This window comes from Fonsecaea monophora (assembly GCF_001642475.1).
Source record: "Fonsecaea monophora strain CBS 269.37 chromosome Unknown Scaff50, whole genome shotgun sequence".
NCBI lineage: Eukaryota > Fungi > Ascomycota > Eurotiomycetes > Chaetothyriales > Herpotrichiellaceae > Fonsecaea > Fonsecaea monophora.
In genome coordinates this window covers 124,318-140,274 of record NW_019173981.1, presented here as the reverse complement: position 1 = coordinate 140,274, position 15,957 = coordinate 124,318, and the positions used below count along the sequence as shown (strand labels likewise).

Below are 15,957 nucleotides of genomic sequence, written 5' to 3'. Positions count from 1 at the left end.
ACGAGATGAGGAGCACCGCACGAGTGTCCAATCTGTGTGAATTCAACCGTACTTGGAGCTGATCTTCACTCTGGTCTGCGTGCCCACTGCTGCACGTTAGCACTAGTGAAGCTGCCTCACCCTGCGAAAGCTTCATAAAGAGATCGGCCGTTCCCCATCTGCTCAACTCGTCATTCCTCTCTCCCCTCCGTCGTGTCCTCCTGTTCTCTTTACCCGTTAAACCTCCGGAGATCTTGACCACCACCATGGCTGACATCAAGGATGCTCCTGCTCAGGAGCACCGCAGAGAGAGTATCCTCTTCGCTGACGAGTCCAAACGCAAGGCCAGTGTAGCTCAACTGACATCCAACACCACTGGAGAGTGAGTCAATCACGCTTCGCGCTCCCGTCCGAGTTGGTTCCACTAACACGTTGTACAGAGTTCGCAATCCTCTGGTTGGCATCCCGCGTGAGCAGATGCTCCAAGATGTCGAAAACTACGCCAATGAAAACGGCTTGACCGACATCCTGCCGCTCTTGAAAAAGGGTGCGCTGGTTGCCCAGAGTCCCCATGCTATCGAGCATATCCCCGAACTGGAAGAGAGCGAACGTCAACTCCTCCGCGAGGAAGTCACCCACCGCTGGAGACACCCCAAGACCCTCTACTTTACCATTGTCCTCAACTCGATCGCCGCAGCTATCCAGGGCTGGGATCAAACGGGATCCAATGGCGCCAACCTGACTTTCCCAGTCGCCTTCGGTATTCCTGATTCTGGTCCAGTTTGCGAAGCCAAAGGCAACTGTGAAGACAACTCATGGCTAATTGGATTCATCAACTCCTGCCCTTACATCGCCATCGCCTTCTTGTATGTTCCTTCTACCACCTTTACATCCAGGCCATACTGACCCCTGCAGTGCGGGATGGATCTCCGATCCCCTGAATGACTGGCTTGGCCGTCGCGGAACTATTTTCGTTGGTGCCGTCTTCTCTCTGCTCGCACCTATTGGCTCAGCTTGTACTCAACACTGGGGGCAGTTGGTCGCGACTCGTATCCTTTTGGGTATCGGTATGGGTCTCAAAGAAGTGACTGTTCCTGTGTTCTCGGCTGAAAATGTAAGTCCCTTTCATCTGTCATAACTGGAGCCCGAATTTCAAAGCTCCGAGTCATGTCCGGAACAACGTTTGATCACTAACAACAAGCCAGTCCCCAACCAACATCCGTGGTGGTCTCGTTATGTCGTGGCAAGTGTGGACGGCGTTCGGAATCTTTTTGGGTACTTGCGCAAACCTGGCGGTCAAGGACACTGGCGACATAGCGTGGCGCCTGCAGTTGGGTTCCGCCTTTATTCCTGCTATACCCCTCGTTGCTGGTATCTGGTTCTGCCCAGAGGTGAGTCTGGTAGAACAGCCTTTAGAGAACCTCACGACTAACCTATCATCAGTCTCCTCGTTGGTTGATGAAGAAAGGACGCCACTCCAAAGCATACAAAGCTTTGCTCCGACTGCGAAGAAGCCCTCTTCAAGCGGCTCGTGATCTTTACTACATTCACGCACAACTTGTCCAGGAAGACATTCTCGTCGAGGAGTCAGCAGTCGCCACTCATGGCAACATCTTCACTCGATTCATCGAACTATTTACCATCCCGCGTATTCGACGCGCAACCCAGGCTTCAGGTGTCGTGATGATTGCACAGCAGATGTGTGGCATCAACATCATTGCTTTTTACTCATCCACTGTCTTTTCCAACGCGGGAGCCAGCGTGACAGGTTCCTTGCTCGCATCTTGGGGTTTCGGCCTGGTCAACTTTCTCTTCGCCTGGCCCGCCGTCTGGACGATTGACACCTTCGGCCGCAGGGCGCTGTTGCTCTTCACGTTCCCCAACATGTGCTGGACTTTGCTGGCAGCTGGATTCTGCTTCTGGATTCCGGAGAGCAGCGACGCGCATCTCGGACTCATTGCGCTATTCATTTTCTTGTTCGACGCCTTCTACTCGCCTGGAGAAGGGCCTGTCCCATTTACCTACTCGGCCGAAGTTTTCCCACTGTCTCATCGTGAAGTTGGCATGTCGTGGGCCGTGGCGACCAACAACTTCTGGGCGTCAGTCCTGTCTCTTACGTTCCCGCGTATGCTCCAAGCGATGAAACCACAGGGTGCATTTGGATTCTATGCCGGACTGAACGTTGTTGCATTCTTCATGATCTTCTTGTGGCTTCCAGAGACCAAACAGCGGACCCTGGAAGAGTTGGATTACGTCTTTGCCGTGCCGACTCGTACACACATGCATTACCAAGTCAACCAGGTGTTCCCATACTGGTTCAAGACTCAAATTCTTCGACGAAAGGGCCTTACTCCACCACAGCTCTACAAGTTCGATGCGGACGAATATGTTTCCTCCGATCGTGAAGAGGTTACCGAGAAGACGGCAAACGTTTGAGCCCGCGTCTGGTCAGTATCAACTACGAAAGCAAGAGCGTATCGTGGATACCCGAAACAATCTTTACCGAGCATGCATAAAGCCCATGTTTATTCGAGATTTTCATTCGAGATTGATGAATCACGTCGATCGCTGAGCCAGAAGACACGGCGGATGCTATGTTTAAGTGGAGAGGCTATCCAGTCTACGCTTGACAAAATCGGTCGTGCTTACATACCCCTTTTGCCATTCATGCTATGAGAGTAGATAGTTTAGGCAGATTGAACGATGCCATTATCCAAATATTCTTCTTCTGAGTTATCTCTGTATATGCTCGCCGGCTCTTTGACCTAGGTCTCCTCTCCTACTCACTGTTCTGGCCACTCATGCTCGTTCTGTACCGAGTCGGTAGGTATACGGAGTAGGTGTTTGAGTCGTCCTCGATGGATGACATGTGCTTGTTGCCAGGAGTGGAGAGGAACCACTCGACCTGCTGGAGATGATCTACCGCAGCCGAACCCAAAACATGATCGACATTGTGCATAATGCATCATGCGGAAACTGGGGGATGGGGACTGGATCAACAGATCAACAGGGCCGAGTCCTTCCTTACCTCTGCCCTTTACGAGCATGGTTGGTATGGTGGATTCGGTCAGTCTGGGGACGACACTAATAATGAAATGCGGACAAGGACGGAGGATTTTTGTGGGAGCTCACCACGCGGGATCGTAGGGGTAGCCACTAGCTGCTCGGGAACGGGCAATAGGGATGGGACGGGAGTGCGTGGAATGGGTAATGTGTCGATCATGTCGAATCCTTCCCGTCCGCCTGCCGTCTGCTGTCTGCCGTCGCCCAAGTGGAAGGAGAGGAGACAATTCCCACCTACATCCTACATAGGTACCTAGTGCTACCTCACACGCTCTTCACGCCTTGGAGCCACGCAAAGGCACTTACGAATATGCCGCCTCTTACTTGCCTACCTTGGTCTTGAGCCCTGGGTCCTGGGTCCTGGGGTACTCTTAAAACCCCGGAGTGGAGGAGCGTCGGGCTAAAGTACGTGTATCTATGTAGGTACAGAAGTCAGACCTTAGCCTTGCAGGTGGATTTGCGGAGCAGGAGATGAGATGGAATCCGAAGGAACAGGGATCGACAAAGTATATTTTGTTGGAATTCCTCGATCCAACTTCCCCGGAGCTACCTCTAAGGAATAAATGCCGAGTACTCGGAAGGCTATACACCCTCTCCACTGCTCACTCGCCTGTCGAATGCCTGGTTCCTGGTTAACTGTTGTTACTCGGGACTCTTTCCTTTGTCAGAGCGGTGATTTCAGTGCTCAACACGACACAACACCAAAGGAGGTTCTCTCTAAAACCCTTCCTTCCCCACAATCAGACAGACACACTGATCCGCTCTCTATTCTTCCTTCCATCCTCCCATCCTTCCAGCAATCTGGCTCGCTCCGTACCGTCGAGACCAGGACCCGAGTCCTGCTGACTCGCTGACTCGGCGGGTTCGTCCCCATTTATGCTGCCGATCTGCCGAACGTAGGAGGGTCGACCTTATTTCTCGTTTCACCGGGTCCAGGAGGGCGAGAACCGAGAATCCTGGCTTGAACTGCACTGCCGCCTTGGGCAGCTGGGGTTACAGAAGTGGCAAGTGGGTACGTCTTCTCTGCCATGCCCTGCCCTGCACTATTCAACTGCTGTTTCACATGGTTCTTCTTGTGGTCCGAAAGCTGGTGTCTGTTCCAACGCTGGTGTCTGTTCCAACGCTGGTGTCTGTTCCAACGCGCGATTGACGACTCCACCGCGCGAACGGAAACGAGAACTCAGCTCTTTCGAAGGAAGAATGGCAATCATGGAAATGTGGTCCTCCATCACTGCTCGTAGCTGGGGGAAACTTTTGCTCGGGTTTTCCATTTCCTCAAGGCGTGATCAAGTCAATTCCCCCGGTCATGACTGTTAAGGGATTGCCTCGACGCTGTAAACGCTTGCGTGTGCCTGGTTCAGCAGGGCAGGCAATCCTTTCAAGATTCACACGCTGGCTCTGATGCTGGAGAATACTACCCGTGGCTGGAGGTCATCCAGAGGGCATTCCTGCAGACGACGATGCCTGGATATCCTGTTTGCTGACACATCTCACCAAAACCCCTAGATGGTTGGGTTGATAACTCGTGCATTTTGCCATCTCATGCCTTCCCGTTCGCTGTCGTGGATTTGGAACACGTCTCCAGTTTGGGCGGCTTTCTTCGAATGGTGGACTGGGTAGACTGTGAAGGTGAAGTCATCTCTTTACGCCTGATCTCCAGTTTCTTAGGCGCCTTTCTCGGTGCATTTCCGTTGGTCTTTTGTTGGGATTGCGAAGGAGGCATCCCACTGGTTGGTTTTGGGGGAGCAGCTTGAGGCTTGGGAGGCTTGTCAGGTTTTGTTGATGATTTCTGTTGTCGAGCTTGGTTCGATGCTGTCGCTGGCTGGGCCTTGTTTTCGGCCTGGGTTGTGGCAGTTTGCCCTCTAGAAAGCCCTCCTAGTCCTGGAACTGACGGCATTGACGGCATTGACGGCATCGACGACATCGAAGGCAATTTTGGCATGGATGGCATACGCGGGAGGTAGCTGGTCAGGTCCTTGGACCATTGCTGGAAGTCTGCCTGACTGCGGCCTCCGTCATCACTCCGCATCTCCTCCAATTCCTCCTGTGTCGGGGCCTTGGTCTTCTGCGCCTCCATCACCATCTTCTCTAGCGCCTTTTTCTGACTCGAGGTGGCTTCCCAGTTTGGAAAATCGCCCACGATACTCCGGACGCCGTGGCTGGCCATCTGGCCCAGATCCCAAAATGGACCACTGATAGCCCCGTATGCCGAGCCAATACCACCACCCAACAACGCGCCAGCCGACGACACCACGCCGCCAACCAAGGCACCGGTCAATTTCCCCAGCGTCACGCCGGGCTGCACGCCGAGCCCAGCACCGGCGGCGAGACCCTGAAACGCACCGGAACGAGTATACTTGGCGGCCTTGCCGAACGACTCGGCCTCGATCTCCTTGTTGACGGCCTTGGCCAGGATTTCTTCGCGGGCGTTAGGGTCGGCAGCGCCATAGGCGGCTTGACGGAGCTCGTAGGCTTTCTTTGCCGCTTCGAGGGCGAGCTGGGCGCTTACGGACGAGCTTTGTTTCACTTCGTGGTCTGGAATCGCTGGCGCTGGCGCTGGCCCGCTGGCAGGTGTGGAAGGTGCATTGGTGGCTGCGGGGTTTCGAGTGCTTTGGGATTGTTGCTTTTCCTGCGATGACCGTGTCTGCTGCGGCTTGGCTGCCCGCGATGTTGGAGGTGGGAGTTTCTTGGGTGGCATTTTAGTGATGGATGAGTCTGCGATAGACTTTGATGGGTGTGGATGCGTAACTTGTGCAAAGCGCTGGGCCACTTCATATTAGGCCAACTGAGGAAGAGGCGCATCTGGCATATGAGGACGTACGTCACTGTTACGTGTGAAGAGCCTCAGGGTCCTTGCCTGTCACGCACGAGCCCTCGCACCCTAGCACCCTACAAGGAGGTGATCATCCTTTCTGTGGCGCCGTATCCGCTAAACAGCCAAAAGTACTTCTAGGTATAACAGAAGAAGCTAAGGTGGCCAGCCGTGTAGCTTCCGGCACCGTCAAAACCCTTTGACCTATTACTTCACGAATCACCCAGCGAGATTCCAAAAGAGGCATGGTCAATACCGTCACCCTCATACCTACTACAAGTATGTAGAGATTTGGACGCCCTTGGTCTCACAGGCAGTGAGACAATCCACCTTATGAGATCCAGACAGGCAGTGACAGGGCAGGACACGCAGAGGCACCATTAGCTGAGTTACAACACGCCTGTGAACTTCTGGCCATTTGTCCTCCCTACTCAGTATTTCCTGCTACTTACATTCGACCACCTAAAGCATTGCTTGGATATTCTTCACGTCACCTATATCCCTGCCTTCAACCCTCGGTATACCTCACTGGTCGTTCCCTCACCCTCCCTCACTCGCTCGCTTGCCCCAGCGATCATGGGGTTCCTCCATCTAGATGGCACAGCCGTGACACAAGAAATCCTGGGGACGGGCGGCTCTGGCTTGAACGTTCGGGCGGGGACTTTTGCGGTGAAAATACCACGGCTCTGGCTAGGGGTCGATGTCCCTAGCGACGGGACGCTCACCGTCGAGCCGGGAGACTTCGATATGCTGCAATACCGAGTGGACCAGTTCAATAAAGAAAAGGCAATTTTCAGACGTCTGTAAGGCTGCCCTGGAGTAGTGCCCTGTTATGATCTCGATTCAGCCGATCTGTCAATTCGAATGAAACACGCCACATACGGCGATCTTTGCAGCTACTTGGAACGTGAGAAGCCATCCCGGCAGACGCAACTGAGGTGGTTGTCGGAAATGGCGCATACGCTCTCAGAGATTCACCGCCGGCGTGTCATTGTGGCTGACGTCCGCTCCGACAACTTCTTGATCGACGACGGCCAATCGATCTACATCACTGACTTTGGGGAATCTAGTCTGATACCGCTGGACTGGGATATGAAGAAACCTAATGCAGATGGCGGATCCGTCCTCACTGACATTGGAAATTTTGGGACCGTCATGTTCGAAGTCGTTACTGGTCGGGATTGCAAATTCGACCTCTTCCAAGACTGGCAACCTCGACAACCTGGACATCCCTTTTCCTGGCCAAGCAAGGCCAGTCTTCCGTCGACCGACGGCATATGGCTTGGCCACATCATCGAGGCCTGTTGGACTGAAGGATCCTTTGCCACTGCAGACGAGCTTGCAGCAGCGTTGGACAATGAGCGCATCAGTTCGCCGAATATGACGGAGGACCTGTATCCTTCATGAGGCACCATAATGCTGTTTTAAATTCGGAAATGTGCCACCGATTCATGTCATCCCCATTGAACAGAGATTTTTTTTTCTCTACCCGGCTTTACAAACCGCGTTCCCGTGTCCTTTCTCTAGGTTATGAGCTATGTTGTGGTATTGTGATGAAGCACCCACTCATTATCGATCGCGGTCTCGTAATATCTCGCCGCCGAAACCTTCTCCTCAGGTACATATACCACGAAACCGAACTCACTCACTCCATGTGGGGCGTTTAGAACACGAGCGACCCCTGACGATAAGGGATGAATGCAAGGGATGGATGGATGTCACACACCAGATCCAGATGTCTCGCCAAGCCAGAGATTTTCCCGTCCAAGAGCAACGACATTCCTGGCTGACACCTCAGCACTGGCTTCAATAGCCAAGCAGCATAGTTGGCACATTCCAACACCCCCCTTTGCCTTTGCCGCTAAAACACCCGTGTCGGTTTGAAGGAGGATGCTTCCCTAAAGTCGTATTTTCTCTTTCAAGTTGTGACCTTTCGACTTATGACCTGTGACCAAAAAGAGTAGAGTATCGAAGACTTTTTTCTCTCACACAGGATCGCTGTGGTCTAAGATTCTTCTCCGCAAGAACCTGCATCAGTCGCGAAGACGCGCTCATTCGGGTCATCACGAAATCCTCCGAGACTGGTTGGTCTTGTCAAGAATAAGGTCCCACATGGATCAGTCAACACACAAAAAGGCATAACTTCAGCGATGACAGGATCAGACGGCGCGACGATGATAATTCCTCCCGTTCACCATCAGCAACCAAGTCGACTTTCGCCAGCACCAGGTAGCAAGTCCCGACGCGTACTCGGGAAATTGGCCGGAACGCGATCTGAACCTGAGGCATCCCTTCCTTACACGGGAATGTGTGGTTGCCACAAACGGCACCGAGATCGAGATTGAGAATGCACAGACACGTCCGAAACAAGCAGTGCCAGACTCGATACCAGATTCTCGACCGCTCTCGATCATCCTCCAGCCGGTAATTCAAGCCTTTTCCTGGTACATGGCCCTCGACCTGCACTTTGGAGATCTGACCATTAACCCGGAGATATGACAAGGCCTTCCCTCGACGGTGCTCTTCGACGTTGGTCTTCGACGGTGCTTCATGGGGTCCTCCTGGCCCGGACCCCTGGAATCAGCTATTCCACTCAAGTCGTCGTGGGCAATGCTTTCCCAATTTGTGCGTCCCTCCCTTGAATCCGTAGGGGGTTGATTGAGGTCCGGCAGAAAGTAACACATCTGGCGAAAACCAGCTATCGCCTGTATCTGGACATTGTTTGAAGACCGTGATGTATCATGGCTTACAGTCACTCACCATCTACATCGAGGCTTTGCGATGGAGCAGCCTCGGCAGGCCGGTCACCTTGGGCACTAAACCGATATTCCGGGCTTCATATCTGTCCAGTGACCACGACTGCCCAGGCTCATAGTCGAGGGCAAATCCGAATCATGAGCCCCACCATCGATTATTCCCTCTCACGCCCCCAGTTTCATATGCCGACTCCTCCTCCTCAAATCTCAGTCTCTCCACTACCTGACGGGCACGGAAACTCTTCACAAACTTCCAAGCCTCCGCGTCGGCCAGATTCCACGCCTCTGCCACGCCGCGGATCTTGAGCACAGCCTCGTCCTTGCTATTGACGGTTTTCCTTGCCTTCCGTAAAAGGTCGACCTCGATTGCCGCCTGTTCTTCTGTAGGTGGGTTGGGATCAGACGCCTTTTTACGCTCGGTGGGAAGACCAGACGGAAATTTGGCCCAACGCTCAGGTCCGGGTACTGGAGGCAAAGATTCTCCGTGAGACACGGTCGTCCTTGGGATGGGAAAGCCAAAGTGCCAGTCGAGATCTGTGAGCCAATCCTCTGGAAACGGAGAAACTTCCTCCTTCGCTGGACGGGCGTCATTGGTCGGTGACTTTGGGGGAGGGGGTGGTGGATTGAAAGACGCAGGGAAATGTTCAGTGGTAAACCACAAGGAGCGCTGTTCGCCATATTCTGATGCCACCGCATCCTTCAAGGCTACTACCCTGCTTGGGCCTCCACGGGCGTCTCCCAATAGATCCCGCGTAACTGCGGTTATCCAAGGATCTCGTTCAGTGTGCCGCCTGATATGAGCAACCGATATGGCATCAGATTGATTCATCAGTGTGATCATTGTATAAGGGTGAGGTACAACGGCAATCGTAAACAAAGAAGACGTATTCCGAAAGGAAGGAGCCGTCGTGATTCTCAATTTCGAGCCAGTACAGGGGGAGCATTTTGGCCGGTTCGGAGGACAAGATGATTGCAAGATCGAACTGGGACATTCCGCAAGAAGCCGAGCCAGATCCTTGGACGGTTGAACAAGCGTGAAGGTGTGGGCTGCAAGAGGCTGCAGGACGGCAATGCCAGCACTGAATGTATTTTGCCACACGACTTGAAGATGTGCGATCATGAGTTGGTTTAGCGAACGTCGGCCTTTGTTCACATCTTTGGCCATCAATTCTGCCAGAATAGGGTATTTGGAAGCCACTGTCTTGGGATCATAATGCGCGATGGAAGTGGGCTGCTCAACTTTGAAACGTTCTGCGTCAATGGCATCCGCAATGGTTTTGAAAGAGCTCAGTTTGACGTTGTCGAGTGCGGATTTGATGGCATCATTTATTTGGGTCTTTTCTCCGGCAAAAAGACCAGACCCCAAGCCTTTAAACTTGGTCAGCTCAGGATACTGACCACGACGGAGGTGAGACAGAAGAGCATCATCAGCAGGGCCCATGGGCAAGCAGTACCAGCTGGCAAGCATGCCAGTCCCCATATGAGCCCATGCCAACCACTGTCGGAATTCTTGCTCCAGCGAAGCAGGCATGCCCTTTGCGTGGAGTGTCTGATAGAGCGGATGGCTCATGGCCTCCGCATCAGTCAAGATCACCGGTCGAAACCCGTGTGCCCACCAAGCCCGCCGCCACGTCAATAGAAAGTCTTTATCGATGCTCTTTGTATCTTCATCTCTTTCGATCGAAGTGTCGTAGAATGTGTAAATTGGCGGCCGTTCAGCCAGGGGAGGTAAGACGACCCGGTCTTCGTCGAGCGTCACAGAGGACGAGAAGGGATTGAGCCATTTCCAGTCGCTGTACCAGGAGCTATCACCATGCGTGCTATTCTTCTGTTCAGGAGGTTTGTGTGCGGAACTCTGGAAGGACCAGCGGAGGTTCGGGACCGTGAATTTGGGCATTACATCTCGGAGGACTTCTGGATACGGGATTGCGTCAATTACGGTGGCGGTGGAGGGATTCGACGTCGAAGACAATATTATGAGGCCACAAACGAAGACTGCCGCGATAACAATATACCGGGTGAAATGGCGTGGGGGCATTGTGCTGAAGGACGAAGCGAGTGACTGACTAAACGGGGGAGAAGAAAAGAACAAGAGAGAAGTGCTTGAACGCGTCAAAGGGAATCTATTGAAAGAGCAGAAACATGTTGTGCGGATTGAAGTGTTACAGGATCGAGTGACCTGCGGGCAGAGAGATTGATGCTATCGTTGGTGATTGCGCCACTCGCGCCATTTGAAATTGTGACAGGTCGCTAGAGTCTGGGGAAGCAAGGCTGACGCAAGGCTGGCCAATCGGAGCACATAATAGAGATGCCAAGTCCGATATCGAACCCCCAGGTCCTCGTGCATCCTGGCCTGCACTTGAATTCGCTACGGCGGAATATTTTCTCAGGCAGCGCAATGATAATTTTTCCTTTTTCCTCCCTCTGTACAAGAGCCTGGGTGACTCACTCGAGGCTCATTTGTTTCTGCATACACTCTCAGCCATGGCTACAGCAGCTGCACACGAAGAGCGCCTGGCTTGGTGGACCCAACTTCTACAGGATCAAACAATTTCGCCGTTGACCAGAGACTACCCTGAAGTTACCACCGAGAATGTACACAAACGGCCCATCGAGGCGGCCGAGTCGCTTGCTGCTCCGATAACCACCAGAGATGCCTTGAAAACACTGTCTAGCCTCGCATCGTTCACCACCGTCATTCAGACAACTCTCATTGTTCTGGTGAGCAGGCTAACTGGCGACGAGGATATCAGCATCGGCACTAATGCGAAAACTAACGGCCCTCCATTTGTCCTCAGAACAGCTGTCGCTGCCTCGGAGCCGTTCTCGCAGCTGCTCAAAAGGGTACTAGAACTATCGGCTCAGGCCGCAGAGAAGATTGTACCTCTTGCAGATCTCCAGACGAGCTTAAAGAGACCGGTTCTGTTTCGATTTGCTTGTTTCGACAGCAATGACGATGGTGCCAGTCTACCCGGTAGTGCTGAAACGACCGACTTTCTGCTGTCATATTCTTGCTCCGCTGAAGGCGATCTCCGGCTGACGGCGCGGTACAACCAGCGTCTTGTGTCGAGTGCAAGGGTAGCCGGAATCCTGGCTCAAATCACGCAGCTGCTGGAAAATGCAGCGCGCGATGTGCATGCTCCTGTGGGTGGTATCGTGTTCGCCACCCCTCAAGAGCAAGCTCTCATACCCAACCCAACCAGCGATTTGGAGTGGTCGTCTTTCCGTGGCGCTATCCACGATATCTTTGCTGCAAATGCGGAAGCGCATCCTGAACGAACATGTGTGGTAGAAACAAAATCTGAGGATGGGCCAGAAAGAACATTCACTTATCAGCAAATACACGAGTCTTCCAATATTCTGGCCCATCACCTGGTCAAGTCTGGTCTGGAGAGGGGTGATGTTGTCATGATATACTCTTATCGGGGAGTTGACCTAGTAGTCGCCATTATGGGTATTTTGAAGGCAGGTGGCACGTTTTCAGTACTGGATCCTGCCTACCCACCTGATAGACAAAACATCTATCTGGACGTGTCCAGACCACGGGCACTTGTCATCATCGATAAGGCTACTCAAGATGCTGGTGAACTCTCGGAGAAGGTACGGGATTTTATAACTGACAATCTGGACCTCAAGACAGAGGTCCCGGCTTTACGCCTACAGGATGACGGCTTTCTTCAAGGTGGCGAAGTTGCCGGAAAGGATATTTTTGAGTCTGTCCGGGAACTTAAAGCCAAAGGTCCTGGGGTTGTGGTTGGGCCTGACTCGATTCCCACCCTCTCTTTCACGTCTGGTTCTGAAGGTAAACCGAAAGGTGTCAGAGGTCGCCACTACTCATTGGCATTTTATTTCGACTGGATGGCGATGACGTTCAACTTGTCTGAGAAAGACAAATTCACCATGCTGAGCGGCATCGCGCACGATCCCATTCAAAGAGACATTTTTACACCGCTGTTCCTGGGGGCGCAGCTGCTTGTGCCATCAAAGAATGATATCCAAAACGAGCTACTGGCAGAGTGGATGAAAGAATATGGCGCGACAGTGACACATCTGACACCAGCCATGGGTCAAATTCTGGTCGGGGGTGCAACTGCAAAGTTTGAAACTCTTCATCATGCCTTTTTCGTGGGGGATATCTTGATCAAGAGGGACTGTAGATCCCTACAGAATCTGGCGCCCAACGTTCGGATCGTCAACATGTGGGGAACGACAGAGACTTCCAGAGCTGTGAGTTACTACGAGATACCGTCGTGGAACGAAAACGACGCCTTCCTCGATGGTATGAAGGACGTCATCCCGGTCGGCAGAGGTATGTATAACGTCCAGATGCTCGTGATAAACCGCTTCGACCCGATCAAATTGTGTGCCGTTGGCGAGATCGGAGAAATCTACATCAGGGCAAGTGGACTTGCAGAAGGCTATTTGGGAACTCCCGAGCTTACGGCTAAGAAATTCGTCAACAACTGGTTCCCAGGTCATGAAAAAGGCCTCGAGTCAGATAAAGCAAGGTTTGAACAAAAATATAAGAACGAGCCTTGGGCGAAGTATTACCTGGGACCCCGTGATCGCCTCTATCGCAGCGGAGATCTCGGACGTTACACGCCGACAGGAGATGTGGAATGCTCTGGCAGGGCTGACGATCAAGTAAAGATCAGAGGCTTCCGGATCGAACTTGGAGAAATCGACACTCACCTCTCTCGACATCCGCTGGTGCGCGAAAATGTGACTCTCGTGCGAAGAGACAAGTTCGAGGAGCAGACTCTGGTCAGCTACATTGTGCCCCAAATGAAAGCGTGGGCACAATTCCTTGCCGAAAAGGGCAAAGAGGATATCCCGGACGACGGAACTCTGATTGGGAGAGTCGAGCGGTTTCAACTGCTTCAGATTGAAGTGCAAGAGTATCTGCGAACCAAGCTACCTGCTTATGCAGTACCTTCTGTCATAGTGCCGATGAAAGCTATGCCTTTAAATCCCAATGGCAAGGTCGACAGGCCCAAGCTGCCTTTCCCGGACGCAGGAATACTCTCAGCACGGACGCGGCGGAAGTCTTCTATGTTGCAACAACTCACGGAAGGCGAACTAGCCCTTGCACACATCTGGGCCAAACTTGTCCCAGGATTGATTCCGCGAACCATCAGTCCAAACGACTCGTTCTTTGCGATTGGTGGTGAGAGTATGAAAGCGCAACAGCTCGCTTATCAGGTCAGAAGAACACTTGGAGTCAATCTTCCGATCAGCAGGATATATAATCGACACACGCTGAAGGAGATGGCTGCTGTCATTGATCACTTGCGAGCGGCTGATTCTCTGGGTGGTGGAGAGGCAGTTGAGGTTGAAAGTGCCGCAGATGGCACTCAATCCAACGGAGTCAAGGCTGAAGATCAATACGGTGATGATGCCCCCATCATGGCCAAGACGCTGCCTACCTCATTCCCTTCTGCTTCTCCCAATGTGCCTTCGGCGCCGGTGGTGTTCCTTACTGGGGCAACAGGTTTCTTGGGATCGTTCGTATTGAAAGATCTTTTGGACCGCAAAAACCCTCAAGTTAACAAAATCTTTGTTCTGGTCAGAGCCAAAGACGAAGCAGCGGCACTTTCCCGCATTAAAACAACATGTCAGGCTTATGGTGTCTGGGATGACTCGTGGGAATCTCGAATCGAGTGTGTCACAGGCGAACTAGGGCCGCCGCAACTTGGCATTTCCGATACAAGATGGAAGCAAATTGTTGACGAGGTTGACGTTGTCATCCATAATGGTGCCCAAGTTCATTGGATCAATACATACGAGATGCTCAAGCCAGCCAACGTTCTCGGCACTATTGAAACCATGAAGATCTGCGCCCAAGGTAAACCCAAATTCTTTGGGTTCGTGTCCTCAACCAGCGTGCTCGACCACGAACACTTTGTCTTCGAATCAGAACGCATCGTCGCCGCCGGTGGAGAAGGTATCAGTGAAGACGATGACTTGATGGGCAGTCGAAAAGGATTAGGCACCGGCTATGGCCAGAGCAAATGGGTAGCGGAATATCTTTGTCGCGAAGCTGGTCGACGAGGCCTCCGTGGCTGCATCGTTAGGCCCGGTTATGTGCTTGGCTCTTCCAAGACTGGCGTCACAAACACGGACGACTTTTTGATTCGGATGCTCAAGGGCTGCATACAGCTCGGTACGCGGCCTAATATTAACAACACGGTGAACATGGTTCCGGTGGACCATGTCGCTCGCACGGTGGTGGCATGTGCTTTCCATCCTCCGTCTTCTCAAGGAGTCAGTGTGGCTCAGATTACAGGGCACCCGAGACTGCGGTTCAACCAATATCTCGCAGCTCTTCAAACCTATGGATACAAGGTGGACCTAACGGATTACGTCCCTTGGGCATCTTCGCTTGAGCACTACGTCAGCGCACACGCCGATTTTGCTCTAATGCCACTCTTTACCTTTGTCGCGAACGATCTCCCCTCGAATACACGCGCCCCAGAACTCGATGACAGCAATGCCGAGAAGGCACTTTACGCCGACGAGAAATGGACTCGAGAAGACGTCAGTGCGGGAAGTGGTGTCACAAAGCGTGAGATCGGGCTGTATCTGGCTTATTTGGTTCAGATCGGATTTCTCCCACCTCCAAATGCTGGGAGAGACCAGGATGGTGTTAAGAGTTTGCCAGAGGTGACGGTATCGGATATACAGCGCAAGGCATTGTCAAGCGTTGGGGGGCGAGGCGGTCTAGCTTGAGCTGGGATTCGACATTGATGCTATTGATACGGCTATAGAATTGGTTAGAGGCCGCAAAAGTCTGGAGCGCAGAAATCCCAATCAACATTGTCACATATCAAATTCGAACACAATCGTTAGCATGACCGACTGTCATTGGCATATTTTCCTTTGTCCTCCCGACCCTTTCCTCATTCTACCCTTCTCGTGCTTCCACAGGAACATGCACATCATCCCGAGGCAAGCCAAGGCTCCCACCCTCCGAGCGAATGTGACTGCGCGTTCTAAGAGAGTTTCCGTCTAGCTAAGGAGAAAGCTTCTCTCATTAAGTGGGCATCCCGAGGGCCGAGGACGGCAAATGGATCATCACTTTCAAAAGTCTTTACACATGACCTCGTCCACGCGCAGACATCGTCTCCATCGTATCATTTTCTGGGGACTGAGTGTGGAGGCAGACGTCCACATATGATACGTATCCACAAAGTCCCCAAACCGACAGTGGAGTCAACAGTCCTCAAAGACACCCATGCAATGCTTCTCAGGTATATTCTCTTGTTTCCATGCTTGTTTTGCAGGCCCATGGCCTGTTCAAGGCTCAAACTATTGGTTGTCCAGTAGAGCTACCCCTACTACTTTTTT

At 52.6% G+C, this 15,957-nt stretch overlaps 5 protein-coding genes across 5 annotated transcripts; 3 read left to right on the top strand and 2 right to left on the bottom strand.

Moving 5' to 3' along the window:
- Positions 1-245: 245 nt before the first annotated feature.
- Positions 246-2,415, top strand: AYO21_06910 (hypothetical protein; the record flags this gene model as incomplete). Its single annotated transcript, XM_022656869.1, has 5 exons — positions 246-361; positions 420-845; positions 895-1,093; positions 1,185-1,370; positions 1,423-2,415. The coding sequence occupies 5 exons, from the start codon at positions 246-248 to the stop codon at positions 2,413-2,415; spliced, it is 1,920 nt and encodes a 639-aa protein (XP_022510831.1).
- Positions 2,416-4,582: 2,167 nt separating this feature from the next.
- AYO21_06909 (hypothetical protein) lies at positions 4,583-5,740 on the bottom strand (the record flags this gene model as incomplete). The annotated part of the gene is made up of 1 exon (XM_022656868.1): positions 4,583-5,740. One exon carries the CDS (start codon positions 5,738-5,740, stop codon positions 4,583-4,585), a length of 1,158 nt encoding a protein of 385 aa, XP_022510830.1.
- A 690-nt stretch (positions 5,741-6,430) lies between these two features.
- On the top strand, positions 6,431-7,261 carry AYO21_06908 (hypothetical protein; the record flags this gene model as incomplete). The annotated part of the gene is made up of 2 exons (XM_022656867.1): positions 6,431-6,653; positions 6,702-7,261. 2 exons carry the CDS (start codon positions 6,431-6,433, stop codon positions 7,259-7,261), a joined length of 783 nt encoding a protein of 260 aa, XP_022510829.1.
- Positions 7,262-8,746: 1,485 nt separating this feature from the next.
- AYO21_06907 (hypothetical protein) lies at positions 8,747-10,648 on the bottom strand (the record flags this gene model as incomplete). The annotated part of the gene is made up of 1 exon (XM_022656866.1): positions 8,747-10,648. The coding sequence occupies one exon, from the start codon at positions 10,646-10,648 to the stop codon at positions 8,747-8,749; it is 1,902 nt and encodes a 633-aa protein (XP_022510828.1).
- Positions 10,649-11,094: 446 nt separating this feature from the next.
- On the top strand, positions 11,095-15,339 carry AYO21_06906 (hypothetical protein; the record flags this gene model as incomplete). Its single annotated transcript, XM_022656865.1, has 1 exon — positions 11,095-15,339. The coding sequence occupies one exon, from the start codon at positions 11,095-11,097 to the stop codon at positions 15,337-15,339; it is 4,245 nt and encodes a 1,414-aa protein (XP_022510827.1).
- Between the last annotated feature and the right edge of the window lie 618 nt (positions 15,340-15,957).